The sequence below is a fragment of the Chionomys nivalis genome, chromosome 20 (assembly GCF_950005125.1).
Source record: "Chionomys nivalis chromosome 20, mChiNiv1.1, whole genome shotgun sequence".
NCBI classification, from domain to species: domain Eukaryota; kingdom Metazoa; phylum Chordata; class Mammalia; order Rodentia; family Cricetidae; genus Chionomys; species Chionomys nivalis.
Window position 1 is genome coordinate 50,063,119 of NC_080105.1, and position 27,872 is coordinate 50,090,990.

The 27,872-nt window shown below is 44.4% G+C and overlaps 1 protein-coding gene across 2 annotated transcripts in view; it reads left to right on the top strand.

Annotated features, from left to right (window-relative positions):
- Atp7b (ATPase copper transporting beta) overlaps nucleotides 1-27,872 on the top strand; it is a 69,168-nt gene that overhangs the window by 2,173 nt on the left and 39,123 nt on the right. Inside the window, exon 1 of one of the 2 annotated variants that reach the window (XM_057752575.1) lies at nucleotides 14,205-14,488. The exons of the other annotated variant lie outside the window; for it this stretch is intronic. Coding sequence (XP_057608558.1) covers nucleotides 14,252-14,488 — 237 coding nt within the window. The 5' untranslated portion in view covers nucleotides 14,205-14,251. Of the gene's footprint in view, nucleotides 1-14,204; nucleotides 14,489-27,872 lie in introns of those variants that run through there. 2 annotated transcript variants of the gene reach the window in all.

A 27,872-nucleotide genomic window follows, 5' to 3' on the forward strand; every position in this document is an offset into this window, starting at 1 on the left:
CAGAGGTCCTTGTACTTACTGAGAAGCACTAAGGAAACCAGGAATGTTAATGAAGCAGGGGTGTCTCTCCAGGGGAGATGAAATAGAATATCTGGACAAGAATACATCTACCTTCCGTCAAGAAAGCTGAGAGTGGATACTGCTAAGGACCTGGTGACCATTTGCTATCTGTGGAGGCAGACCTCACCCACTTTTTGCCTTAGAGGCAGATCTCTCCCAAATTCCTCACAATCATTATCCTAGACTCTCAGTAGAGCCAACCCACCCTTGGGGGAAGTGAGGGACTGAAGATAAGTTAGTCGCAAATAACTCCGAAATGATGAGTTTGGGGAACTTCCAGGAAGTAAACCTTGTGAAGATGCTGGGTGTGTGGGTGGCCTGTGGGCAGAAGGCGTGGGACCTCTGGGAACCAATCCCCTCCCCCTGGCTCTGTGCATTGACGGTCCTTTTACTGCGCCCTCTGTTACGTTGTCCTGAACTGCTGTAGTGAACTGGCCATCCTAAAGTTGGGCAGGACCCCCACTAATAGCCGCTCACTCAGATGCCCAGGCACCCCACGTACAGTAACATTTCCTAGAATTAGAGACCCAGATGTTCAGGTGCCCCATATACAGTAACACTTCCTAGAATTAGAGACTCAGATGTAAGCAGCCCTTCTCCCATGGGATCCGTGCTAACTTCAGGCACTATTAGAACTTCAAACAGCACCCAGGCCTTGTTGGTGGGGAAACTGAGGCAGCAGTTAAAGAACTTGCTCCAGGAAGCTTACTAATAAGAGCAAATTTAGTATTTGGTCCTAGGTCAGCCTGACCAGCTTTCTCAAAAGCACACCTTTGTTGGAACTTCATGATACTTGGTTATGCCATCTGGTATTATTGAACTAATAATTTGGCTTAACTTTGCAACTCAGAGATGCTTGAACATGGGGGTCAGACTTAAACATTTCAGGCATATCCTCAGCTGGGTGGTGGTGGTGCACACCTTTAATCCTAGCACTGGGGAGGCAGAGGCAGGCAAATCTCTGTGAGTTCAAGGCCAGCCTGGTTTACAGAGCAAATTCCAAGACAAAATCAGGGCAGTTACACAGAGAAACCCTGTCTCAACTTCCCCCATAGATAGATAGATAGATAGATAGATAGATAGATAGATAGATAGATAGATAGATAGATAGATATCAAGCATATCCTCCACAGTATGCTTCCCAGTACAGAGTAGGCCATTCAGCCGCTACTCCAGAGCCCAGGGAAGTACTAACAGCAATATAGGTTGGAGTTAGCTCTTAAGGTGTATGGGTAGCATTGAAGGGAATGAGAACATTTCATAATATAGTTTTCTTCCTGAGGTGGGGATCTCGCTAGGTAGTGCAGGCTGGTCTAAGACTTACACCCTCCTACCCAGTCCTGGAATTACAGGCGTGAGTCACCACAGTGGGCTTCCTTTTTTCCCCATAGTTTGTAAAGGTTTCCTTCAGTTGTTCAAGAGTGAATGAATCATTACTTCGCCCATTGTGTTTTTCTTCAGGGGCCTCTCTGTGGGGCAGCAGTTACCAGGCCTTTTAGGGCCTTCAATGCCTGATTTACAGGTATGCACTGTACCAAGCCTGACTTTTAATTTGTGTTTATTGTTTCCTTTATAATTTCAGTTTCTTTTTCTTTTCTTTTTTTTTTTTACAGCTTTCTTTTCTCTTATTTTTAGGTGTATGAGTGTTTTTAACCTGCATATTTATCTGTGCACCACGTTAGTGCCTGGTGTCCAGAAGAGAGAGGTAGATCCCCTGGAATTGGAGTTACAGACAGTTGTGAGCTGCTGGGTATCAAGTCTGGGTCCTCTGGAAGAGCAGCCGAAGCACCTAACCGCAGAGCCCACTCCACAGCCCCGTAGCTGGGTTTTAAATGCTTTACTGGCAGTCATTTCAGTTTGAATCAGAGGGTGGCCCATGGTTGTTGCTGGTAACCACAGCCCAGGTATCAAGGAAGTGTCATTGGTCAAGTGGCTGTATATTGTTCCCAACTATATGAGAAAAAAAACCCCACAAAAAAATAAAACCATTACCAGGTGAAATTCTGAAAATGCCTGTTAATGTTTAGTTTGGTCTTTCTCGTGACGTTGGGGACTTGCCACACCTTATACGTGCTAGCTGCACCCTAACCCTTTGTTTTTTAAACTAAGTTACAGAAGAAAATAGCAGTTCAAAGGTGGACGCAACAGAGCAGAGCAGAATAGCTTTATTTTCCTTTGTGTGGCTAGGGCTGTGTCTAATGTTGTGATAAACACCGGGACCAAAAGCAGCTGGGGGAGGAAGGGTTTGTTTGTTGGTCACAGTCCCACATCACTGTCCATCACTGAGGGGAGTCAGGACGGGGACTGACACAGACCAGGCGCATGGAGGCGGGAACTGATGCAGAAGCCACGGAGGGGTGCTGCTTACCGACTCGCTCATCGTGGCTTGCTTGCTTATATCATCCAGGGTGGCACCCACTCCGTATGGGATGGGCCCAACCGTATCAATCATTAATTCAGAAAATTACCCGCCGGCTTGCCATAATTGAGATTTCCTTCCAGAATGACTCTAGCCTGTGTCAAGTTGACATGAAAACTAGCCAGAGGAAGCTGGAACCCAGAGCTTTGTGCCTGTACACAGAGCTAACCCCCTGGCCAAATAATGGCCAGAAATTGTGAAATCCGCCCTCTTAGAATGTAAGTGTTGCTGGTGCCAAAAAAGCCAGGCAACTGTGTAGCTGGCTCTGCTAGCAGTTTGTTCCTTATCTCGGTTGTGCCTTTGACTTGGCCTTTATCTATCTGGTTATGAACTTAAACACTGTTACCATTTGTAGGAGGGACAGTGACTCAGTCTTGTTCCTTACTCTCAACAAGTATCCTCCCTTCTTACTTTAAGGAGCATGGTACCCCTGGGTGTCCTTTTTTTTTTTTTTAACTTCCTTGCTTGACAAGCCCCCTTACCCCAATTTTTATTGAGATTTACAACGTTCCCCTTCCTCCTCCTTTTCCTTTTTCTTTGTTTTTTGAGGCCAGGACATGTAGCCTAGACTGACCCTAAACCTCTGCCTTATTCTCCTGCATGTCACCATGCTGTACAAACTGTGTTTTCTCTTCTGTAGAATCAGAGGGCAGTTCAGTCTTCTTTTCAAGGTCGTGCTCGACCTTTGACCTTCCCCCCTGCCTGCGTGGACTCTGGGGGACTGATCCTCCCTTCACTCCCACCTCACTGCCCGTGAAGCCGGCTACTGGCTTTTATTCTGAAGTCTCTCCGGGACTCTGTGCCCTCTCCTAGTTGGACTTGCTTCTCTCCAGAGAAAGAGTCCTGCATGTCCCCGTTTTCATTCTTTGATCACTTAGCATTTTTCTCATTATTTCGTCAGTTTATTGGCTATGGAAGAATTACATGCAAACATCTATATCCAGTTCTAAAATGTAATACTATAGGTTATGCCTCTATACCTCACCCAACCTAAGAATAAGAATATTGGGACTGAGGAGATGGCTTAGTGACCCTCGTTCAAGCATGAGAACCTGAATTTGAGTTTCAGCACCCATGCAGGAGCTGCCTATGGCGGAGGTTTCCTGTTAACCCAGCATTGTGGGAAGTACGGACAGAAACAGGCTGATAGGAACTGTCTGGCCAGCCAGTCTAGCTAAAATGGCTAGCTTCCATTTCAGTGAGAGAGCCTGTCTTCACAGCGGAGGTGCAGAGTGACAGTGGAAAACGTCCCGTGTCCTCTTCTACATGATGTACACATTCGTGACACATGCATGCTTACCCCATGTGTTAATGAGGCTTCTCTAGAGATGGAGAACTGATAGACCAGCCCCCCCCCACCGTTTATTAGAGTGGGTTACTATTCCAGCAGTGGCTGCCTCCCTATGGAAAGTCCAGAACCCAATAGTTGTCCGGTCCACAAGGCTGGATGTCTTAGGTCTTCAGTATGCACCAAATCCTGAAGAAGTAGGCCCTAATAGTAGCGAAGGAACGAACTTGCCATCAAAAGTGAGGGCAAGCAGGCAAAGAACAGGTACTTCCTTTTTCCATGTCCTTTATATAGGCCACCACCAGAAGGTCTGGCCCAGATTTAAGATGGGTCTACCCACCTCAAATGATCAATCAAGAAAATCCATCACAGGTGTGCCCATCAGTGTGGGTTTTCATTAATTCTGGCTGCAGTTGATGACCTAGGATACCCAACCCACTCCAAAAAAAGAGCAAGAATATTATCTCGTAGTCTCATGTCTATCCAACTTTCCTCTTCTCCCACTTTTTTTTTTGTTGTTTCTTCCACTGACTTGTATCCTTAGCCCGCTGCCCTCATTTCCCCGCCCCCCACCATCTACAGAAGTATCCACTGTAGCGGTCAACTGCCTTTCTTTGTTCTGTGTTTGCTATAGCCCAGGTTGTATTGCTTTGGATTTGAACACAGAGCCGTGGGTGTACCAAGCACAGACTCCACCACTGAGCTATATCTGCAGCCTCTGTAATTCAGCCTTTTGTGTTTTAAAATGCTTCACGTGTGTCTGGATAGATGAACAATATGCTATCTGGTTTTGCTAATGTCTAAGATTTATATAAAAAATACCAGTGTGTTCAGTGTTTTCTCTAGACATGGCAACTCTAAGATTTATGCCCTTGAGGGGAATTGGCAGGTAGACGTGGTCTGTGGGTTTTTGCAGGCATGAGACGTTTGTCATGGCGGTTTGCTGTGCCTCCTGACACGCACAGGCCACCGTCCTAGCCCTGCTTTTCTGAGTACTTTCTGATTTTGCCTTCGTCATGGTCCCGAAACCTCTCCTCTATCTTCCATGAATGCCAAGGCCTATCTGTCCCGATGTTTATTTTAATGTCCTTTCTCTGACTTAAATGTGTTTGTCCTTAAATTATAATAATAATAATTATAACATAATCCTGGTGCAACAATATGAAGGGCTATGCCCTTTCGGAGGTGACTGAGCAGGAGGGTTGAGCCCTCGTGAAATTGGGAAAAGTCTTCATGGAAAGTGTTTGCTTCCTACCTCCTGCCCCTTTCTGTCTCGTCTACCAGTGAGGACACTGGTCCTTCTCTCAGGACAGTGCAGCAACAAGACACCATCCTGAATAAAACGTAACCCCGGCTAGACACTGACCTAGTGTCTTTGATCTTTGATTTCTTGCCTTTTCCAACGGTGAGACACACAATTCTGTTCTTTATAAATTACTGTGTTGTTACAGTGGCCCAGATAGACTAAGAGACGGATGTTGAGAAGGAGCACTGTAGCAGGCACCTGGAATTGGGAAGTAGGTTGAAGCTGGAAGAGTTTGGCTTAGGCTAGAAAAACTGTGGCTTGTTGTAAACAAAGTGTTGAGGGCGATTCTGGTGAGGGCTCAGAAGGGAGCGGTTGTAGATAAAGCTCAGATCCCCACCTCAGTTCAGTGGTTGATTGGAGTGGTGGTGCAGATAGAGCAGTAAAAGCCATTGTCATGAGACCTCAGATAGAAATGATAGGAGTCTTACTGGGAGCTGGAGGGAAGGCCGTCTCTATTACAGTGTGGCAAAGAACTTGGATAAACCGTGGCCACAGCCTGATACTTGTGGAAAGTAGATCCAGAGAGTGATGAGCTAAGATATTTGATGGAAACAAAACACAAAGCCTAACAAACGAAGACACTAAGCAAGGTGTATGGAGTGCTGCGGGGTTTCTCTCGGTCTCTAGAGTAGAACACAGGAGGATGGATCCAGAATGGAAACTGTCATAACAAGGGAAGGAGACTGAGATGGAAAAGTCTCAGCCAAATCGCTCTGTAAAGAATAATGGGGTACTGGGCAAAGACACTGGGGGTGCAGCTGAGCAAACACTTGATGGAGAGATTAACATAGACAGACATTGTTTCACACAATGGAAGAATAATCTTGAAGGCATTCCAGAGATCTTCTTAAATTTGATCCTAAAAATGGCTGTATATGGAACCAAAACCCAATTCCCTGCCCTTTTTAAATGTCTTCACTGGTTCTAAGTCATCAGGACTTTTTCCAGAGACCTGTTGATTATTATTATTATTTTTGATTTTCTTTTTTGGTTTTTCGAGACAGGGTTTCTCTGGTTTTGGAGCCTGTCCTGGAACTTTTTTTTGATTTTCGAGACAGGGTTTCTCCGTAGCTTTTTGGTTCCTGTCCTGGAACTAGCTCTTATAGACCAGGCTGACCTCGAACTCACAGAGATCCGCCTGCCTCTGCCTCCCGAGTGCTGGGATTAAAGGCGTGCGCCACCACCGCCTGGCCTGTCGGTTATTTTTTAAAATTATTTTTTACCACTTGAGGCAAAACTCAGCTATCACTTCAAAGGATTACAGGATGGTTTATTCTGGAGCCAAGTGTGAATGACAATGGCCTAGAAACACAGATACCCTAAATACCGTGCTCTAATGTGGTAATGGTTTTATAATGCTTGTATAGAGACAGAACAATGAAAATTACAAATACATCATGGGAACATCAGGGAGGTGGGATACAGCAAAGGAAGGAAAACATTTGCTCTATGCCCCAGGTGCTGTCTGATGAAATTCTTAGCCTTTGGTTGGGAGAATTTAGAGGGTTGTACATACCAAAAGGATTTACCTAGTAGGCACAAGGATGGATGTTAGATCAAGCAATTGTTATTAAGAAGGCTTAAGATAACCCAAGATAATAAAGTTGGCTCAAGACCAGCAACATTTCAATTCTCTACAGTCACAGGAGTTCATTCATATATTCAACAAATGTTGAGAAACTAAGTCCAGCAGTGTTTCAGCACTGGGAGTACAACTGGCATGAGCACCAACTGACAAAGGATTCCTGCCCCGTGGAATTTAATTCCTGCCTATCTGCATTTGCCGACAGCCCACATGTCAGTAATTACTGTAGCATGTGCTGGCTGACTGCTCTGGGGAGGGAAATAAGGTGGAGAAGGTTGCTAGGGAGTTGGGAATATTTGTAATTTAAATGAAATAGTTTTGGGGGAACTGATTTATGAGGTTTTTAAGTGAGTGAGGATCCCTAAGAGCTGATGGATGGGAGGAGGATCTGTCTATGGGATTCTGGTGGGAGGAGCCTCCACACTGAGGGAACCGGCGGTTCTAAGTCCCTTTATTTAAGGAACAGGAAGATGAGAATGGTCATCAGAATATGAGATCCCAGGACCAGGGAGAGTGCGCGTGCTCTCTGACAGTATTGTAAGGATTTTAGGTTCTGCTCTTGAGTGTAGGGGACACCCTGAAATCCTCTCTGGGGAGTAACAATTCCCTATTTTATTTATTATTCAATTTTCCAGTTTATTCTGTGTTGAGAAGTCAGTGGTCACTAAGGAATTTTTCTTTTTTCTGCCTTTTAAGACAGGGACCTGTTAGTTGCCTTTGCTGGTCCAGTAGTTGCTAGGCAACCCAGGCTGACCTTGAACTTGGGCAGTCTTCCTGCTGCAGTCTCCTGAGTGCTGGGATGCAGGCACACTCTTCCAAGACCACTTTAAGAGTTTTTAAAAGATGCCAGATTTGAGAGGAGACACTTATTAGTAGTGAGCCCTGGGCCATAGCTGGGAGGAACGTCATGAATTAGCGAAGACTAACGAACGGACAGGGAAGGGGAGAGTATTGGGAGCTGCTCAGTTGTAGAAAAGCTTATTTTGTGGCGCATATTGACATCCAAGGGAGATAGTGACAGAGCATTTGGGTCCCTAAATGTGGTGCCAGGGAATGAAAGCCTGTCTTCTCCAGATTCCCGTGTCTGGGGTCAGGTCTTTAGAAGCAGTTAACTCAGGAGGGCAGACCTAATGGGATTGGTGATTTATAGAAGAGGCTTGAAAAGGGGAGGAGGGAATGATGGAATTAGGTCTAAACTCCAAAAATAAAGGGAGTTGTTCATTTAGAAAAGAGGCTTGAAGGCCTGACTCCCTTAGCTCTTCTGCCATGTGAGGATGCTACTGGGATCTGCCTCATCGTGTGGGGAGCGGTGCCCAACACACACTAAATCTGCTCGCCTTGATCTTAGGCTCCTGACCTAAGTTATGAGAAGTCCATTGTTGTCATTTACAAAAGACCCAGCCTGAGGAACGTTGTTACCCAGCCTGATCAGACTAAGAAAGGTGTATTTCCATAGGACCGAATAAGATGACCAGAGAATGTATGCATTTGAAGAGACCTATAGGATCAGCTGGGGGAGTGGGAGGGAACTTGGACTCCAGCACTTCGCACTTTGGTGCCTACAAGGCTCTAGTGTAGGACTCAGAGTAGAGTGGAATAGAATAGGAGTATGGGCTTACCTGGAGACTGATCATGGCAGCCAAAATGGGTTGCTCCAAGCTATTAGAAGAAAGGGATCTGGTAGGTGGTGGAGTCCAAGAAAGGTCATGTTTGTTTGTTTATTGTTTCCATGTTTTAGTATTTCAGGGAGAGGAGCAGTAGGCTGGAAATGGGACAAGGAATCTTAACAAAGAAGAGCTAAAACATGGGTGTGCCGTGGTTACTGGGAGGCGTTGGGCCTCCAGGTGGCGCCAGAGCCCTCTCAAGGCGTTAGGCAGCACCTGAAGGGGGAGTTTATCTCACCATTTTTCAGCAGCCTTGTGTGCATCCTGTGGAATTTACAGCAGAGCCGGAGTTATTTAGGCGGGTCCAGGGAGGAGAGTAGCCAGGGAGGGGACTGTTCACACAATGACCTGTGAAACCGAAGCTTGCCTTTTGATATTCCAGGTTTTTCTCATTCTGGCCCCATCTGGTCTTCCTATGATTTAACTGTTAGTTTCCCACTCCAGGCTGTGTGGCCCAATAGAACTTTAAGTACACTCTCCAGTGAGCTTGTCTGTGGTTGGTTGGCTTGTTTCCATTTCCTATTCATGCCCCAGAGTTAAAGTCCTCCTGAGCTAGCTGTTTCATCTTGGGAAGCTTTAGCTTCCATAATGCATTAGTGTGGGACCATGGGGAACTTTAACCAGCAGCTGCCTTGCTCCACCCGGGTGCCTGAAGATTAAAAGAATCTTTTCACACCCGAATGCTGCCCTCTACTGTTCTAAGGGCAAATGCCTCTTGTGCTCCTGTGGAGGTTATTTTTAGAAAGTGCTATTTCTTTATTTTCTTTTTTTTTAGATTTTAATGTAATTACATCACTTCCCCCTTGCTGTCTCAGTTAGGGTTTCTATTGCTGCGATAAACACCACGACCAAAAGCAACTGGGGGAGGAAAGGGTTATTTGGCTTACATTTTCATGTCATTGTTTATGATCAAGGAAAGTCAGGGCAGGAACTCAGTCAGGCCAGGAATCTGGAGGCAGGAGCTAATGGAGAGGCCATGGAGAAGTGCTGCTGCTGACGGGCTTGCTCTGCCTACTTTTTTATGTGACTCAAGATCGCTAGCCCAGCGGTAGTCCCACCCACGAGGGGTTTGGCCTTCCCACATCAATCACAATCTAAAATATGTCCTACAGGCTTGCCTTAGGCCTGCCTTCAGCATAATCTGATGGAGGCTTCTTTTTTTCTTTTCCCAACTGGGATTTCTCCATCTATATGACTATAGATTAAGCCAAGATGTCATAAAAACCATCCAGCATACGTCTGTGTCTCCAGACACTCCCATGTCCCCTTCCTTGAGCTCTTTCAAATTTGTAAGCTTCTTTTTTCATTAATTATCATGACACACATACATGTTTATACATATATTCCTAAATATATAAATGTACTCTGCTCAGTCTGTATAATATTGCTTGTATATGTGTTTTTCTCTTTCTTTTTTTCTTTCTTTTTTTTTACAAGTTCTCAGCCCTGGCTGTCCTGAAACTTACTTTGTAGACCAGGTTAGCCTTGAATTCAAAGAGACCTGTCCACCTCTGCCTCTGAGTGCTGGGAGGTGCACCTCCATGCCTGGCTGTTGTCCGTTTGTTGATCATCATTCAGGAGTTTATTCTTTTTTTGTTTTTGTTTGCTTTCTTTATTCTTAAGCTCTTTTTTCCTTAATTCCACTGAGCTGTTTCTTTGTGTCTTCTTTAAACTCCTTGAATTCTTCGATGAAGTCTATGATTGTTCTTTTAAATTCTGTGCCTTGGGGTTCATGTGGTTAATTCTCATCAGCAACATTTCTACAAGACAGGTGGATTTAGAATGGGAGATACTATACTGACTTGATCTTTCATATTTTTTGCATTTTGCCATGAGATCTGGGCCTCTTTTTCTGTGTCTGATATGGACAGAGCAGCTGGGGACAGAAGAGAGCACACATACAAGCGTGTTGGCCGAGAGGTTGGAAATGGCTCAGGTGGAATGAAGCCGGGTGGACAGATGGGACTGGGTTAGTGATACGCATGTCCCAGTTCCAGCCTGGAGTGTGGGGTCAGACATGGCTGGTGCAGAGGTTTTGTGTGGTATGGGGTGAACTTGTGAGTTGTGGGGTAGGCAGAGCGAGTCATGACAGAAACCTGGAAATTGGTGGTGATTCAGGCAGAGGTGGCCAGACTAGGCTGGGACACTGGATGTGGGACCCCGGCTAGATCTGGCAAGTTTGAGAGGGTACGTGGATGGAGGGTCAGGCATGACTTACAGGGCTAGACCAAGGTTTTGGGGTCTTATGCTGTGAGCACACTTAACATTTGGCTTTCAGTCTGACCGGTCTGTGTTCTGGCTTGAAGGATGGATGAACAGTGGACCCTTAGCTGTGGGGAACGTGGTGTTTGAGAACCATATTCCCAGTGTGGGAAACTTCCAGGCCTCTGTGTCCAGCATACAGCTTAGTGTCAGATTCTGCCGTCCTGTCCTGTCACAGAATCTGAGACTCTTCTTGTGCCTCAGAGGGCTGGCCCGGCCCGCCCCAGGGTCTTTCTTGAAGGCCCTTCTAGTGAAAGCTCCTGGGTCAAACTAGTAATCTTTTTGAGTGGTGAAATGTTTGCTGTGCCAGATGTCCCTCCCCCGAACAGGGCGCTTTTGTCCTAGGGGCTCATGGAAACATGAGCTGCCCATCTGCCTTTGGGGCCCAGGCTTCTCAGCTTGCAAAATGGTTGTTTGGGACAGCAAAGGGAGTGTGTGGCGTATATATGTATATATAAATGTGTGTGTGTGTGTGTGTGTGTGTGAATTTTGTTTTAGGACACAGCAAAATTTTCACATGTGGGAGTCAAAATACATGAGTGCAAGGTGACACTTTGGAGACCTGCTGTTCTAGAAGGAATGAATGAGAGCATAATGGAGTTTGCACTTGGATTTGTATAAAGGAGACAGAAAAGCAATTTCTAGGTAGAACTTCTAGGCATGGTTGAACATGCCTATAATACTGGCACTCAGAAAGCAGAGGCAGAAGGATTGCCAGAATGGTCTATGTGGTAAGTTTAAGATCAATCAGGGCTATAGTAAGACCCATCTAAAAGAAAAACAGGACCAAAACCTCTAAAGAATTCTGGTTAAAAAGCATTCCCTGCTGTGTGCATACAGCTCAACTCAGTTATTTAAATGTATTTAAACAGACTTACCTAGCACCTGACTTTGTTCATTACCATTGATGGAAGATCCTCGTTCCAGAGCTCAGCCATTTCTCAGAACTGAGCACCTACGAGGCAGCCGAAGCAAGAGTGGATAATCAGCTCGCAGAGTCGGTGGACAAAGGACGGTTGACTTCTAGGAAAGATAATGAACAAGAGATGATGAGAATACCTTTATAATTATGTTATTACTCTATGATATAATAGCTTCATCGAAATCGTTGCCTAGTAACCAGAGGGTTATGTAGAAGTAAAATGAGTTGGCTTTACTGAAGTATACTGATTTCTGCCTGCTGATTGAGACCTCTACTCCTTTTGCTGGGAAAAATAAACACTGCCTGGAAGAGTAAGTACAACAGCTATCTCAGTAAAGGTCACATTGCAGATCCTATTTGCTAAAAAGATATCCTTTTACCTGCCAAAGTCTGTATGCTTTAATTACTACTAATGTTATTGAACTCAGGGTGGGGGATGCGTGGCAGGGGTTGGGGTCCCAGCCTATGCCCCAAGTCAGGTCTGGCTATCTGCTCTCAAGAGGTCAATTAAAAGAGCCAAATTAAAAGTGAAAATCAGAAAAAGGAGTTTTATTTAATGTAGCCACATTAGGAAGATGCATTGGCCCATTCCCTTTGTCCTTCTCCCATTTGGCCACATTGAAGGTCCATAACTCTAGCAAATATTTACTTTCTTTTATTGCTGCCTGCAAAACATCTCTGTACAAAAATGTCTGCTCCTGTAATCGTGCCTGTTGAAAATTCCTTTTGGTGGACACGGGACTAAGACCGCCCCTCTTATCAGACCTACAAAAGTTGAAGGACCTTTTCATAGTGTGAGCTTGGGTTGCAGCCTCCTGTAATGAAAGAGTTTCTTCTGTCTCTCCAAGTGTTCTTGACAGTTGAATTTCCCTAACAGGAATTATATGCACAGATAGTGTTGACCTCGGTGCTGCTGGAATTTCAATAGGGGACAGGGGCAATTTGTTTTTTTTTTTTGTTTGTTTGTTTGTTTGTTTTTTCGAGACAGGGTTTCTCTGTGGTTTTGGAACTAGCTCTTGTAGACCAGGCTGGTCTCGAACTCACAGAGATCCCGCCTGCCTCTGCCTCCCAAGTGCTGGGATTAAAGGCGTGCGCCACCACCGCCCGGCGACAGGGGCAATTTGAAAGAGAGGAAGGCTAATCAGAATAGCTGGGGAGATGGGATTGAGAGAGAGGACTGGGGTCAGATGTGAGGGAAAGATGAAAGAGCAGTTTGGACTAGATCTTCTGGCTCAAGAAAGTGGCCTGTGCCTGTAAGTTCTGTAATGCCCCCTTCTGTCTTCATGTTCTAACAACTGTATTTCCATATCACAAATGTATTGCAATTTTGTAAGTCTTATGCTTAGAAATTCTTCTAGGTGTGTTTGCCCATCCCGCAGGAGGTCCTGGGGTTCTATCTCAGTGCCACTGAAACAAAAAGTAAAACAAAACCCCAAATATTTAGGCACACGTAAATGGTTGTTGGGCTGATTGTTGGTTTGGCTGGTTGTTGGTTTGGCTGGTTGTTGGGTTGGTTGGTTGTTGGGCTGATTGTTGGTTTGGCTGGTTGTTGGGTTGGTTGGTTGTTGGGTTGGTTGGTTGTTGGGTTAATTAGTTGGTTGTAGTACTGGAACTGGAACCCAGGGTGGAACATGCTAGGTGGCTCCACTTGAGCTCTATCCCCGACACCACTCACTCAAGGACAGATCTCTTGGTCCAGAGTTCTTGAGCTCATTTTCAGGTAGAGAGAGATGTTGTTGTGTGGCTACAGAAGGACACGGATTCTACATATATGTTTCAGTGAGCTGAACGTGGTGTGCTCAGCTGTGGGGAGTAATGCAGAAATGATTACTCCCAGAGTGAATGCTTTACACACCGATTCCGTTCACTCTGCCTTGTGTACCTTCCACACACCAACAGTAGACGTGGCCAGTGTCTGTCTGAATTTTCTTCCCATAGGGCATGAAGTCACCTTCCTTAGTGGGTCAGGTGGGGGACGGGAAAGGAGACTGCCCTGCCTGACCGAGGGCAACTGCCTGGATTTCCACACTGTCTGGTGATCCTCAGGTGGAGCAGCAGGTAGCCTGAGAAGGCTGAGTTATGGATTAGTTCCTGCCAATTGTGCCCATATAAAGGCCGAGTGAGCCTTGCTAGCTGTGTGTTTGCGCAGTCAGTTCTTACTGAAGTCGAGGGAACGCAAAGCTGCAGGAAGCATGGAGCTTCCTAGTGCTTGTTTGGGAATGCAAGTCCTGTTGTCTGGGAAATACTTGGCTTACCCAGTAGACCGCCCTCCAGTGCTGGAGCTGGACGAAGCCACTGAAACTATTCCAGGAAAACCCTTGCAGCTTGGCACTATGAGGAAGTGCCTCATCACCTTTGTCTCTCGCCAGATTTCTAGGAGTACAGGTGGCCAAAAGGAAGCCGTGCCTGGATTTGGGAGATTAGGTGCTGGGCTCCTTGGGTATGGTGTACGTGAATTTTGTTCCCCGGGGCCCACAGTACCCCACACCTGTGCTGAATGAGAGACTGCCAATTGGGTTGGGTGGAGATAAACAAAGCAAACAGGCACCCGGCGACGGTGTGTAATGTGTGCAAGTTCCTGAGCTGGCTGCAGACTGAAGACTGCCTCTCCCTGCCTGCAATTTGCCCTGCTGGGAAGGCCGCCTGTCCCAGTGATTGAGCAAGACCTTTTGAAAGCATTTTCCTCGCACCACCAGAGAAGTGCGCTGAAGCCGAACTGCGCTAGTGGGAAGGGAAGGAGTGACGATGGACCTGGCTATGGAGAAGGCTAAGGGCAAGGCCCACCTGAACCCGGAGCAATCCTTCCTGGCTACTCTGAGTAACCCGCAGGTGACATTGCTGTCCATGCACAAGAGGTGCTCTTTCAGGAGGAGCTCTGGGGCTGGGGGCTTGGCCAGACTGGCGTCTTCAGAGGAGAAAGACTCTTCCCAGCCAGAGGAAGAAGGCGGCGTTTTAACTAGAACCCTGGAAAGGAGTTCCCAGGTCGGTGCACGGGAAGATAGGTTGAGAGGCTCCCCAGACTGGGGCTAAGTTTGCAACGGGAGGTAGCTCCAGGTCTCCTAAGGGGAGAGGCTTGGCCCTGTGAGTGTGTGTGCGTGTATACAAGTGTCATACTGACAGGAGTCAAGTCTGCGGGGTTGGGGTCAAGATGGTAGTGTGAAATTTGGGTCTTGTTGCTTTATATTTTCAGAAAATTTGGTGAAGTACAAGCTTCCCAAACTACCAGCTAGACAAACGGGCCTTCCTTTACTCCTGTTTGTCATTTGTGATGAGCCTGCCACACAAATGCTCTGTCCCATACTTCGTTCTTATTTTGCTGTTCTCAACTCAGATAAAATACTTTAAAAATGTGGCTTCAGAGGGAAGCTGCTTTTCTTAAGCAAATACATGTAAGTAAGTTTTGTTAGGCCAAAAGTCATTTTTTACTGGGGGCAGGGAGTGTGTAACAGGGTTATTTAAGAGTGACGGTCTTAGTGGCGTCTCCTAATGGTCTGTGTGGGATTTTTTTCTTGAATAGTCAGGTAGGCGAAAAGTCATTTTGTGTCATGCCCAGATCATGGAGTCACCCCAAAACTAACTAGGAGATTGAATCCTGTATGTAAAAACAAAGAGCCTTTATTCTTACACAAATTTGCAAACTCGGACTCTCTGCTTGTTCAGTGTCTTGAAATGAGCTCAGTTAGGATTGGGATTTTATAGTGGCAAGGTGGGGGTGAGGAATTTCTAAGGTTCAAGACCCCTGATTGGCAGTCTTTTGTCTAGGGGTTATCTAGGTGAAAAACGATGGGTGTGTGCTGGCAGGTTATCCTATCTGCAATGGTTGGAACGTTAGGAATTTCCTTTGGATGGTCTGTTCCAGGGTGGTGCCTGGATGGTCTCAGTTTGTGATCTTTCTTGGAATCAGGTATTGCCTTAGGGTAAACTTCTGAGACTCGGGCCTCTATTAAGCTTGTCATGGCTGGGGCCTGCATTTTGAAGGCATCCTACTAGTTAGAGACAAAGAGAAGTCTTTATTAAATACTTTCCCTCTTTTAGGAATTTTTCTGCTGTTCATTTTGTTGTTTTATTGTTGTTGTTTGTATAGATTTTATACAGAATCTTACTCTGTAGCCCAGATTGGCCAAAACCTTACTATATAACCCCAGAACTTACAGCAATCCTTCTGCCTCAGTGTCCCAAGTGCTAGGATTACAAGTGCTTGCTACCACCAAGCCTGTGCTGGTGCTCATGTGAAAATCACCAAACCAAATTGTGTGGCTTAATGTGGTGTGTGTGTGTGTGTGTGTGTGTGTATGTGTGAGAGAGAGAGAGAGATTGTTGAATGCTAAGGACCTACTTGAGTATTGATAACAGAAACAGTTTTATTTAGGATTCTTTATTTGCTTTCATCTCTTTAGCCAGGATGCTCTGAGATATTTATTTTTAAAAATTTAAAATCTTTTTTTTTTTTAAGACTAGAGATGAAGCTTAGTAGGTGTAGATCATGGTTGAATCCCCAGGATGACCCCCTCCCCCCCTAATTTTTAATTGCCTTTTATTTTTGATGAATCTGTAGACAGTTCCAAGAGACTCTTTCCAAGTTTCTTCCTGGCCAGGGATGTGTAAAATCGGCTAGTTTGAGTAGGTCTCAGGCAGGCCAGACGTGAACGCCGTTCTCAGTGGATTCCAGGCACTTTGCTTCCAGAGAGTCACTGTTCCGTTCTCATTTTGTAGCTCTTTAAACGACATTAACCAGGCAGGCAAACTGTTCAAGCTTTTAGAAGCCTAGAGAATAACAAAGCGTTTATTAAGACACATCCTGTGTTGCTGGTGTACGTGACTCATAGCCGATATCTGTATCTTTAGCTAAGTGTTTAGGGTAGAAGAATAGTAAACATTTTCTTGGGAAAAATGCTTCAGACTCCCCAGACTTTGTAAACTCAGCCTCTGAGGTTTGGACTGTGTGCATTTTAATGGTCAATGCTAATCTCTTAGGCTGAGGGATTCCCCTGAACCTGACTAGGGTAGCAGCCCCCTCTGAAGAGAAGCTGGTGAAAAAAACCTTAGTAGGTACTCCTCATTTCATTCTAGGCCGTTGGACCCGGAGTCTCGGAGGCTCAGTATCAGATTTCTCATTTCAAAGCTGGGTGAGGGATCCTGCCTCGTACGACTGTGATCCAGTCTGCATCCACTTTCTGGAGGACGACAAGCAGAAAACTAGGCTTTTATATGGAACTTGCGGTTCTTGAGCTGTGTGGTTTTTGCCGATTGAATAAGACTGAGTTAGCACCATAGATGTCTGAGCAGTTACAACTCCATTTTGTGTGTGTGAGTGTGTTTGAGTGTGTGTGCGCATGTGCACGCATATGTGTGACCGTGTGAAATGCATTTGCATGTGTACGTATGAGGGTGTGTGAGTTTGTCAGCGTCGGGTGTCTCTCTCAGGTACTCTCCACTTTATGTTTGGAGACAAGGTCTCACTGAACCTGGAGCTCACCAATTCAGTCAGACTTCTAGCTCTACCTCACTGGTGCTGGGATTACAGCTGTGTGTGGTGCCATGCTTTTTAAAAAATGTGTGTGCTGAGTCAAATTCAGATCCTCATGCTTAGATGGCAAGCGGTTTTACCAGCTGAAGCAAAGCACTGATTATGATACTCTGTTAGATCTGTTATAAACAGGAGCTCACGGGAAACTCCCTTCCCAAACAAATTTATGATGGAATGAGAGAATATAGAAAGATAGAGAGAAAAAGTGGAAGTACTTGTTCCCCCCACATGTATGCGTAAGTGTATGTATATGAATGTGTTTGTGTGCACTTGTGTGCACATTTTAAAATGTGGAATCAGATCTTCCTGCCTCAGCCTCTCAAGTGCTGGGATTATATGGGTGAACCCAGATATATGCCTGACCGTCTTTTAACTTTATTGTTTGTGTAACATATTCTTTGTTAATATATAGGTGCAGCTACTTTATTCTTTTTTTATTCAAGTACCATTTTTAAAAGTGGGGATTAATTTTTAATTAATTAATTATTAATTAATTTAATTATTTAAAAGAATTTAAATATTCATCAGACAGGGGACATTTGTAGTTACTGTTTTATGACCCCAAGAACCAAACTACAGGCCCATTATAGTTGAACTATATACCTGGTGAACAGTGTATTTACATCCGAGCCTATTATGTTCGAAGTTTGGAAGTTCATGTAGCAATTGGTATGTGGCGTAATGCCTTGTATGTATTGTCACTTACTTTAATCATTACCTGAAGAGGTAGCCTTGTCTGTAACAGCCATGGAAGCTCAGATTGATTGACTAGGTAATAAGTTCCCGAAGGAGTTAATCCCAGGTCTGATGACAAGCCCTTGCTTTTCCAAAAACATGCTGTTTAGCATATCTGGTGAGACAGGCGTGAAAGTATGGAGCATTAGAGAGCTTCTGATTTCTGGTCAATGGGAAGGGTAAGTCTTAGGTGGCACTTGGTTCACAAGACACCAGAAGCTGCCATGAGGGAAGCATTTCAGATTTGTTTTTGGGCCGGTGAGATGGCTCAGCAGGGAAAGGCTCCTGCTGTCAAGACCGGCAACCCAAGTGCAATCTCCATGTCCCGTATAGTGAAAGACGAGGACCAACTCCCGAAAGTTGTCTTTTGATCTCCACACGTGTGTCGTAACATGCTCATGCCCTTCACACGTCATAGCATGCTCATGCCCTTCAAACACACACGCACTACACTCACACACACACACACAACATACACACATACACAATGTAATTAAGAAGATTTAAAATTGCTTTTTAGATTAATGAATTTTCTTGTTTGGATCTTGTGTGTCTTATACAACATAGCATACATTTCTATTCAATTTAGAATTAAATCATTACTCTGATTTATTTGTGCTTTGAACAAGAAGGGGAAATTTCCCTTTACCTAAAACATTGGAATAAGCAGCTTTTTTGCTGAGTACATTTTCCCCACCACCTTAGGAACTTGTCTTCTGTGAGCAGAGGTCTAAGCTTAGGAGAGGGCCGGAAGAAGGAGTATCCATCTGTCTATTGTCTTGGGAGTGGTTGGAGTTCACTGGGGATTTAAGTATGGAGAGAAGTCTCCTTTTTCCTAGACACAACACGGATGACCCCATTGATCTCCCAGGTCATGATGAGCTGCCAGAGTTTTTGTTGTGTTGGGGGGATTGAACCCAGGCCCTCACATGTCTCATGCACACATCTTGTCAGTGAGTTAACACCCCCCGCCCCGCCCCATTCCGTGGTAGGCTAATGATTTTGTTTTTGTATCCTGTATTTGATCGCCTCGGTCTCAGTACCAATCTTCTAATGGATGAAGAGATGAGTGGCTTGTGCCTGACTTTATATTATAGCATTTGGACTGACAGAGGAGTGAACAGATGAAGCCTATAAGGTGTTAGGTTATGGATTTGCCATCAGTTGATTAATATTTGCTGTGTTGATGATGGAACCCAGATCCTCAAGCATAGTAGGCATGCATGCATAGTAGGCTTGCACCCCTGAGCTACACTCCCGGTATTGCCTACCACTGAGCTGAACTCACATTCCTTATACTTTTGGAAAATAGGATTCAGAATTTTGTTCTTGGTGAGAGGTAGTTAGATTGGGGTTTCTTTCCATAGTCCAGGCTAGCTAGCATGGAGCCCAGAGTCTCCCTGCTTTTCTGTGGGAAGTGCTGGGGTTGAGGGCTAACACCACACCTGGCGCTCTTCTGTGGCTCCTCACTTTTACCAACTGTAGATGTCTTTTTATATATATTTGCCTGTTTTACAGTCACAACACAGCTTTCTGTGGGTGGGCTGTATGTAGCTAATTGTCTACAGAGTTTTTAGTTGGCATCTAAATGTTTACCATTTAAATATGACAGTGATCATTCTCATCTAATTTTATATACATATAATGAAATCCTCCGAGTTTCAGAGGAAATGTTCTGGGATCTAGGACAAAAGCATTTAACATTTTGATGAGTTTTGACTATTTGATAACTGCTTTCTGTAAGCATTGGTTGTGCATTGTTTCTCTATGCACTTGCTTATGGTATCACTGAACTTTTAAAACGCCAGCCTGTTGGTGGGAAGTGGTTTATCTTAATACCTTCATACTTACTACTTTCAAAATGGCTTTGTAAACCATGTGCATTTCTTTTTCTGAAGACTGTTGTAGTGGTGAGTTCTCTTCATGCATTTATTCAGTAATGTTGCTATAAACATTATACTAGATTCACAGTGAAGGGTTTTTTTTGTTGTTGTTGGTTTTTTTGTTTTTGTTTTTTTTTTTTTTTTTTTGGTTTTTTGAGACAGGGTTTCTCTGTAGCTTTGGTGCCCGTCCCGGAACTAGCTCTTGTAGACCAGGCTGGCCTCAAACTCCCAGAGATCCGCCTGCCTCTGCCTCCCGAGTGCTGGGATTAAAGGGGTGTGCCACCACCGCCTGGCAAGGGTTTTTTTTTTTGTTTGTTTGTTTGTTTTTGGTTTTGTTTTCAAGACAGGGTTTCTCTGTGTAACAGCCCTGGCTGTCCTGGAACTCACTCTGTAGACCACTGGCCTCAAACTCAGAGATCCACTTGTGTTTGCCTCCCTAGTCCTGGGATTAAAGGTGTGAGCCACCACCGCCCAGCTCATGGTGAAGGTTTTAAAGATGTATGTCTGTTTTATACGAAGCTGGTCCTACCTATGATTCGGTGTAGAAAAAACTACATTTCTTTTTTTCTTTTTTTTTTTTTTTTTTGGTTTTTCGAGACAGGGTTTCTCTGTGGTTTTGGAGCCTGTCCTGGAACTAGCTCTTATAGACCAGGCTGGTCTCGAACTCACAGAGATCCACCTGCCTCTGCCTCCCGAGTGCTGGGATTAAAGGCGTGCACCACCACCGCCCGGCAAAAACTACATTTCTTTGCCACTATAGCACCGGTTATCAACCTATGGTTCACGACCTTCAAAGACCACAGAAAACACAGATATTACATTATGATTCATAACAGTAGCAAAATTACGGTTTTGAAGTAACAACAAAAATAATTTTATGGTTGGGGTCACCACAACCTGAAGAACTGTATTAAAGGGTTTCAGCATTGGGAAGGTTGGGAACTAGTGCATTATGTAGTATAGTTTTTATAATAATAAAATACATTATTTCATCAAATAGGATGATCATTTAGCAGTCTAGCAACAAAAAATAACCCCGAGTCTATTGATTTCTATCATGTGGTGTAAATACGTCAGTTAATGTCAATGTTGGCATTCTCTCCAGTGAGCTGGTAATGTGTTTTACATCTTCCATGTAGCCCTTTTACATAATCATATTGCTTGGTTTTATTTTTAATAAAATGTGTATCTGTGTAGGTATGTGCAATGTATGCAGGTACTGGTCAAGGACAGAAGAGGGCATCAGATGCTCTGGAGCTGGATTATAGGCAATTGTGAAATCCAGCTCCTGGGCATGGGTGCTGGGAATCGAACTCCAGCCTTCTGGAAGAGCACTACACACTCTTAACCACCAAACCGTCTCTCCAGCCCCATCTTGTGGTTTTCAATGATATTACTTTATTCAACTTTTTTTTTTTTATATAAGACTTTTACAGTTACTTGATAGTGACTAACCTGTCAATTAAGCCTTCGTTGTTTAGCAGGGAAAACCACTCTTCCTTAAGAGGGGTGTTACTGGAGAAAATACACATTCCAAAGCAGAAAAGTGGTGTGTCCGTTGGAGCAGTTGTTACAGTAGAAACAGCGAGAAGCAGTGGGATTCCGTGAAATGGCTGACGTGAGCTGGTTAGGGGAAGCGGTGAGGCAGGATAGGAAGGGAAGATAATGTCGTGTGGGAAGAGTCGCAGCCCTTCATCAGGGTCTGGTTCAAAGCCTCTGATTCCAGCACGATTGACGTTTGCTTAAGGCCTTTCTCCCTTCTCAGCTGAAAACCTTCAGTTTTCTAGAAGTTTCATCAGAAAGCCCTTATAGTAAGAACTTGTCTCATCCTTTGTACAGTCCTATTTTTTAAAAAATCAGATTGTAATCCATCTGGTGCACCTCTAAAATCACTCTATAATTTCATTTATTAGAAAGAAAAGGATGGGGCTGGGAAATTGTCTTGGCTGATAAAGTGCTTGTCACGCCAGTGTGAAGACCTCAGTTAGACCTCAGCATCCACATAAAAACTGGGCGCATGGCCTGCGTCTGGAATTCCAGTGCTGGGGAGTCAGAGACTGGAGGATCTGGGGTCTTCTGACCCAACCAGTTTGTCCAAATCAGTGACCCCCAGATTCTGGCCTACACACGAATGGTTTTGTTTTGACTTGTTTTAATTTTCAAAAGAGAAAAAGAAGAGGAAAGGCTACTGGTAGCCCTTTGCGATGTGACTTGAGAGAAGTCGTGCGTACGGTTAATGCTGAGACACGTCACTGGTCTGCTCTGAGGAGCCCGCACCCCGGGCCTTATTCTTTCCACGAGAGAGAGTCTCTGTGCTTTACACCCTGACTCTGCTCTGTTGGCTTGCATGGGACTTCTCTTTTGCACGATGGCCAAGGATCTGGCTTTGCCTGCCTCTAGGTACCTAGAGGTTAAGTGGATTTCTCAGGCTGCTGCATGGAGCCCTGTGTCCACCCCCGACCCCAACGAGCCACTTAGAGAGGCTACCTCTGGGTTAGAATTTTTATTTTGTGAATAGATAGTATTATTATCAACATTATAATATACATTATAATCAACATATAACATAACATTATATATATATATGTTCATTAATTTTATTTATCCGTTTTACTTACTTTGGCTAGGGAGGTGGCTTAGTGGCTAACGTACTTACTGTGCTTGCAGAAGGACCTAAGCTTGGATTCTGGGTGCCCATGTAAAGCTGGGTATAGATATGCACTATAACCCCAGCACTGGGGACTGGGCAGCCAGCTGGAAGGCAAGCTCCAGGTTCAGTGAAAGAATAAGGTAGAGGAAGACCCTTGAAGTTCAGTGACCTCTTCTTGCCTAGGGATGCATGCTGTATATATACATGTATGCATGTACGCTCTCTCTATACATGTATACATAAAATAGCACACGCACACACACAAAGTAACACTTGTTTTTTAAATTAAAGCTGTAAAAGTTTCAAAATATAAACTTAAAACATTATTTTCTAATACTTGAAGATAACCTCAAAGAGTATGTACTGAAGAATAGGTGTGTGTGTATTTCCGTTTGCTTGTGGTGTTTAACGTAGAGACATCCATTCTTCCACATTAGAGATTGACAGCTATTCGTCTGTATGCCTGGGGTGATCTGGATGAGATCAATCTCTCCTCCTCTTCTCTCCTCCCTTTCCATCCTCCATGCTGAGTCCTCGCTTTGCTGCTGAGCCACACCCCTAGCCCTGTGTTAGCTGCTGTGAGTCTAGCCATCGTTTCCATCTCCCGTCCTTTTGAATCTGATAGCCAGAGAGCTCTGAGGAGAGGCTGAGCAGAGTACCAACCACGTCTATAACCTGCCCGGGGTAACCATGCTTCTGAGCTACAGTGACACCCTGTTTCAGACAACAGAAAAACAAACCATAAAAGATTCTATCAGGAGCTAGCAGACATTCTTCCTCAAACTGATGTCAGGTCTGCAGCTCAAGTTCCCAATGTTCTCAAGGAGATGTTCTCATTGGGTGGAATGAGATGAAACAGTGGCTCCCACAAGCCTGACCCCGGACACTGCATTTCAACCCTGGACTCTGTCTAAACCTAGGATTGTTTGACAGACCTTTCAACCTAAACCTGCCTTGATTTTAAATATAAAACTCAGTCTCTCCAAACACTGCATCAAAGAATGGACTTAAGAGCATGTACACACTATGTATCTGCACTAAAAGCCATCCAAACACTGCAAAACTGTCAACAGATTGTTCAAGCCTCGGTGTGGCTTGGTGGTAGGACACTCACTCACAGGGGAGGCCTCAGGTCCATTCAGTACCGCAACAGAAGAATGTAGGTGGTGGCTCTCAATGGTCAAGTGTTTCATAACTCTTGTTTGAAAAGCTTTGTCTCCTAAATCCTGTTGTGGAAAACCCACCTGTCTAGGAGCGGCTGAGTACTGTGTATTGTCTGTCACTGATAAAACACCCCTCTTCGTTTCCTGGTTTCTGTGGTTACTCCAGGCTATGGACTCACATTTGAAGATGTGGAACTGATGAGAGATGTGATGTGGAGCCTCTGATGAGAGAGAACACGTGATGTTTGTCTTTCTGGGTCTGGGTTACCTCTGTCAATATGATTTTCTAGTTCCATTCATATGCGTGCCAAGTTCACGATTTCTGTCTTCTCTTCAGCATTCCACTGTGTGTATGTATCACATCTCAACTTTTCATCAAACAGTTGGAGAACATTTAAGTAGTTTCCATCTCCTAGGTCCTGTGGACAGACAGAGAGGCAGTGAACATGACTGAGCGAGTATTTGTGGAGTAAGAGTTCCAGCCTCTGGACATTTGCCAGGGAGTGGTAGAACTGGGTCACATGGTAGATTTATCTTCAGCTTCTGAGAGTTTTCCGCGGTGATTTTGAAAGTGACCGTACCGATTTTCAGTCCCATCAACAGTGCACGAGGGTTCCCTTTCTCCACATCCTCTCCCACATTTGCTGTGGGTTGTTTAGTTGATCTTTGCCATTCTGACTAGGGTAAGATGAAATCTCAAATTTTCTGCCAATACCATATTATTTTTATGATTATGGCTCTGTAATATATTTTGAAGTCTGGAATTGTAATCCCTCTGGCATTGCTGTTTTTGTTCAGGGCTGTTTTGGCTATGGGGGTCTTTTGTGGTTCCATACGAGTTTTAGGATAGTTTTTTTCTGTTTCTGTTTGGAATGAAGTGGGGATTTTGTTTGCGGTTGCGCCATTTTCATGATGTTGATTGTAATCCATGGCCAGGGAGTGTCTTCCCATTTTCTAGCATTTTCCATCTTCTAAGATTTAAAGTTTTTATTGTAGATGTCTTTCTCTCCTTTGTTAAGCTTATTTAAAGATACTTTATCATCGTTGACACTATTGTAAATGGGAGTGTTTCTATGATCTTTCTTGGTGTGGATGTGGTTTATAGAAAGACTACTGGTTTTTGTAAGATGATTTTGTATCCTGCTATTTCACTGAAATTCTTATCTTTTCTAGAAGGTTTTTGGTGGGATTCTTGTATGTGCCATATCATCTACACTGAAGGATATTTTGACTTATACTTTTGGTATTTTAATTTTCTTTTCATGCCTTAATTGCTCCAACTAGTGCTTTGAGCACAGTATGGACAAGGAGTTGAGACAGTGGACAGTCCTGTCTTCTTCCTGATTTCCAGGCAGGGATCCCTTGGAGTTCAGCCACTGTGGAACTAGTGAGTATGTATGACTGAGTTATCCATTCCATTTTTGTCATAGGGTGTTTGGGGTGTGTGGAGTTCTCAGATAAACTATTATCTAGCCTCAAGATGTAGGTTTAGGTTAAGTAGCAGATGTGGGAATGTTTGGTCCATGTTGGTTCAAAGGCTTTGTCTGAGTTGTTGGAGGAGAGGAAGGTGGAGCAGGGAAGGTAAGCATTGTTTGGAGAGAGATGACAATTCTGGGTTTACACGGGACCTGCCTTCTAAAAGTTGAAAGGCACTTGGGTTCCTTTTTTTTTTTTTTTTTTTTGGTTTTTCGAGACAGGGTTTCTCTGTGGTTTTGGAGCCTGTCCTGGAACTAGCTCTTGTAGACCAGGCTGGTCTCGGCACTTGGGTTTCTGGGCTTATATTGGAGGGAACAGACCTTTGAGGACCAGAGGGAGAAGTATGGTCCACTCTAAATGCAAGTGTATGGATAGTTTGGTTAGAGACTCTGTATACAGTTCATGTGTTCCACTTTGCCAGAGGATTGGGAATAGTATGGAATGTGTAGGTCCCATTTGCCATTAAAGAATGAGGTTAGACATCATTGGGAGGTAAATTTGAAGCCACTGTCTGTGATGGAGTACAAGAGAGGCTAAAGCTGGGTGTTATTATGTTTGTGGTGGTGACTTCTGGAGCCGTAGTGTCGTTTTTGTTGGCGGTGGGAAAGGTTTCAACTCATCCCATAAGGTGTCCAGTAGGACTAGAAGATAATCTGTACCTTCTAGACAGAGGCATTTGAGTTAAGTCTTCTACCTGTCAGCCAGAAGCTGGGCGAGACCAGCCTGCCTGATGGTTGGAAAAGGCAGAGTTGGGGTAGTGGTTTGACTGGTTTTTGCAAACAGAGGAGACCTATTGTCACAGTTGTTTGTCCTGTGGAGACAGATAATCCCATGTTCGCAGGAACTGAGTAAGGGCTGGAGGTCTTGGGTCGAAGAGATTATGCAGAGTTGAAAAGCTTTTTTGTTTGAAAACTTCAGGTAAGATTAACAGTTGACTCTGATTGCACCATGACTCATCCCAGTAGCCATCTTGAGAAGTAATTTTGTTTTGCTCTACTGTAGTAATAGGGGAAAGAGTGTTAGTTTTGGAAGGGTGGTCATGTGGGGGCTTGTTTAGCATATTTCTCAGCCTAACTATTAGTGGTGCAGAGTCATTGAGAATTTGACTGATGTCGCCTGAAGTAAATGATAAGTGTCCAGTTGTGGCTTCCAGGCTGCTTGTAAGAATTTGTGTATAAAAAGTGCCATTTTGAGTTAGAGTGTTATATTGGGTGAGGAAGCCTTGTTCCCACCAGATGGCTGCATCAGAGTATATCATATTATATGTGTATTTGGAGTCTGTGTACAGGTTGATTATGGTATCTTTCGTCAGCAGGAGAGCTGTAGTGAAGGCTGTGCATGGTGTGTGAGTTATATGCTATAGCATATGACTTTGTGTGTTTGGAGCTATAGACTGCTTGTTTGTTTGTGTGTGTGTGTGTGTGTGTGTGTGTGTGTGTGTGTATGTGTGTGTATGTATGACAGGTTTTCTCTTTGTAGCCCTGACTGTCTTGGAACTTACTCTCTAGACCCAACTAGCCTTGAACTCACAGAGATCAGCCTGCCTCTGCCTTCCAAGTATTGGGAATAAAGGCATGCTCCAGCACTACCTGGCTTCGAGTTATAGGTTTTATAATAGCATAACCAGCTCTTTTGTGCTCCTGAAGGAACACCCATCAGGGGCATTAGGTACTGTTTATCTAATTGCCTTAGTCAGTGTTCTTTTGTTGTGAAGAGACACTATGACTAGGCCAACTCTTATAAGAAAACTAATTTATCTGGGTCTTGCTTACAGTTTCAGAGGTTTATTTAGTTCATTATCATCATGGTGGGGAGCATGGCAGCATGCAGGCAGACACAGTGTTGGAAAAGTAGCTGAGGGTTCTATATCTGGGTCCACAGGTAGCAGGAATAAAGAGACACTGGACTGCGACTGGCTTGGACTTTTGAAGTCCCAAATTCTACCTCCAGTAATAACGTTCCTCCTAAAAGGCCACACCTACTCCAACAAGGCCACACCTCCTAATCCCTCTCAAGTAGTGCCACTCCCTAATGATCAAGTATTCAAATATATGAACCTATGGGGGCCATACTTATTCAAACCAACACATACTCCTAGGCCTCTATAGGCTTGTAGACATATTATATTGCAAAAATGAATTCACTCCAACTTCAAAAGTTCTTATAATTTATCACAATTTCAATACTGTTTGAAAGAGCCGGGCCAGTGGTGGCGCACATCTTTGATCCCAGCACTTGGGAGGCAGAGGCAGGCAGATCTCTGTGAGTTCGAGACCAGCCTGGTCTACAAGAGCTAGTTCCAGGACAGGCTCCAAAACCACAGAGAAACCCTGTCTTGAAGAAGCAAAAAAAAAAAAAAAAAAAAAAAAAAAAAAATTCTTCTGAGACTCATGGTAATCTCTTAACTGTACCCCCCCTGTAAAATCAAAATTAAAAAGCAGATCATATACTTCTAGTGTACAGTTAGACAGAATATACGTTACTATTCCAAAAGGGAGAAAAGGGATTATATGAAGAAATACTGGACAAAGCAAGTCTGAAAACCAGCTGGGCAAAGTCCAAACTCTTCATCTCCCTGTCTCATGTCAAATGCTCTTCACATCTCCAACTCTGCTTTGTTGACTGCAGCACACTAATCTCTCTTGGGCCGGTTCCACACCTAGTCTGCAGCTTTCCTTGGCAGGTATCCCATAACTGCCATCTCCAGCATCTTGGAGTTTCTAAGGCAATCCAGGCTCCACCTTCACAGCTCCTCACAGTGGGCTCTCTGGGCCTCCATGCAGGGACCCCCCCCACACACCTGGTCTAAGTAGCTTTCCTTAGCTGTGGAGGAAGATTCCATGACCCCTTTCTCATATCCATGACTCTACAAGAGCCACACGACCAAAGTTGACAAGTCCTGCTTCTTGCTAGGGCTGGGACATAGCCTCCT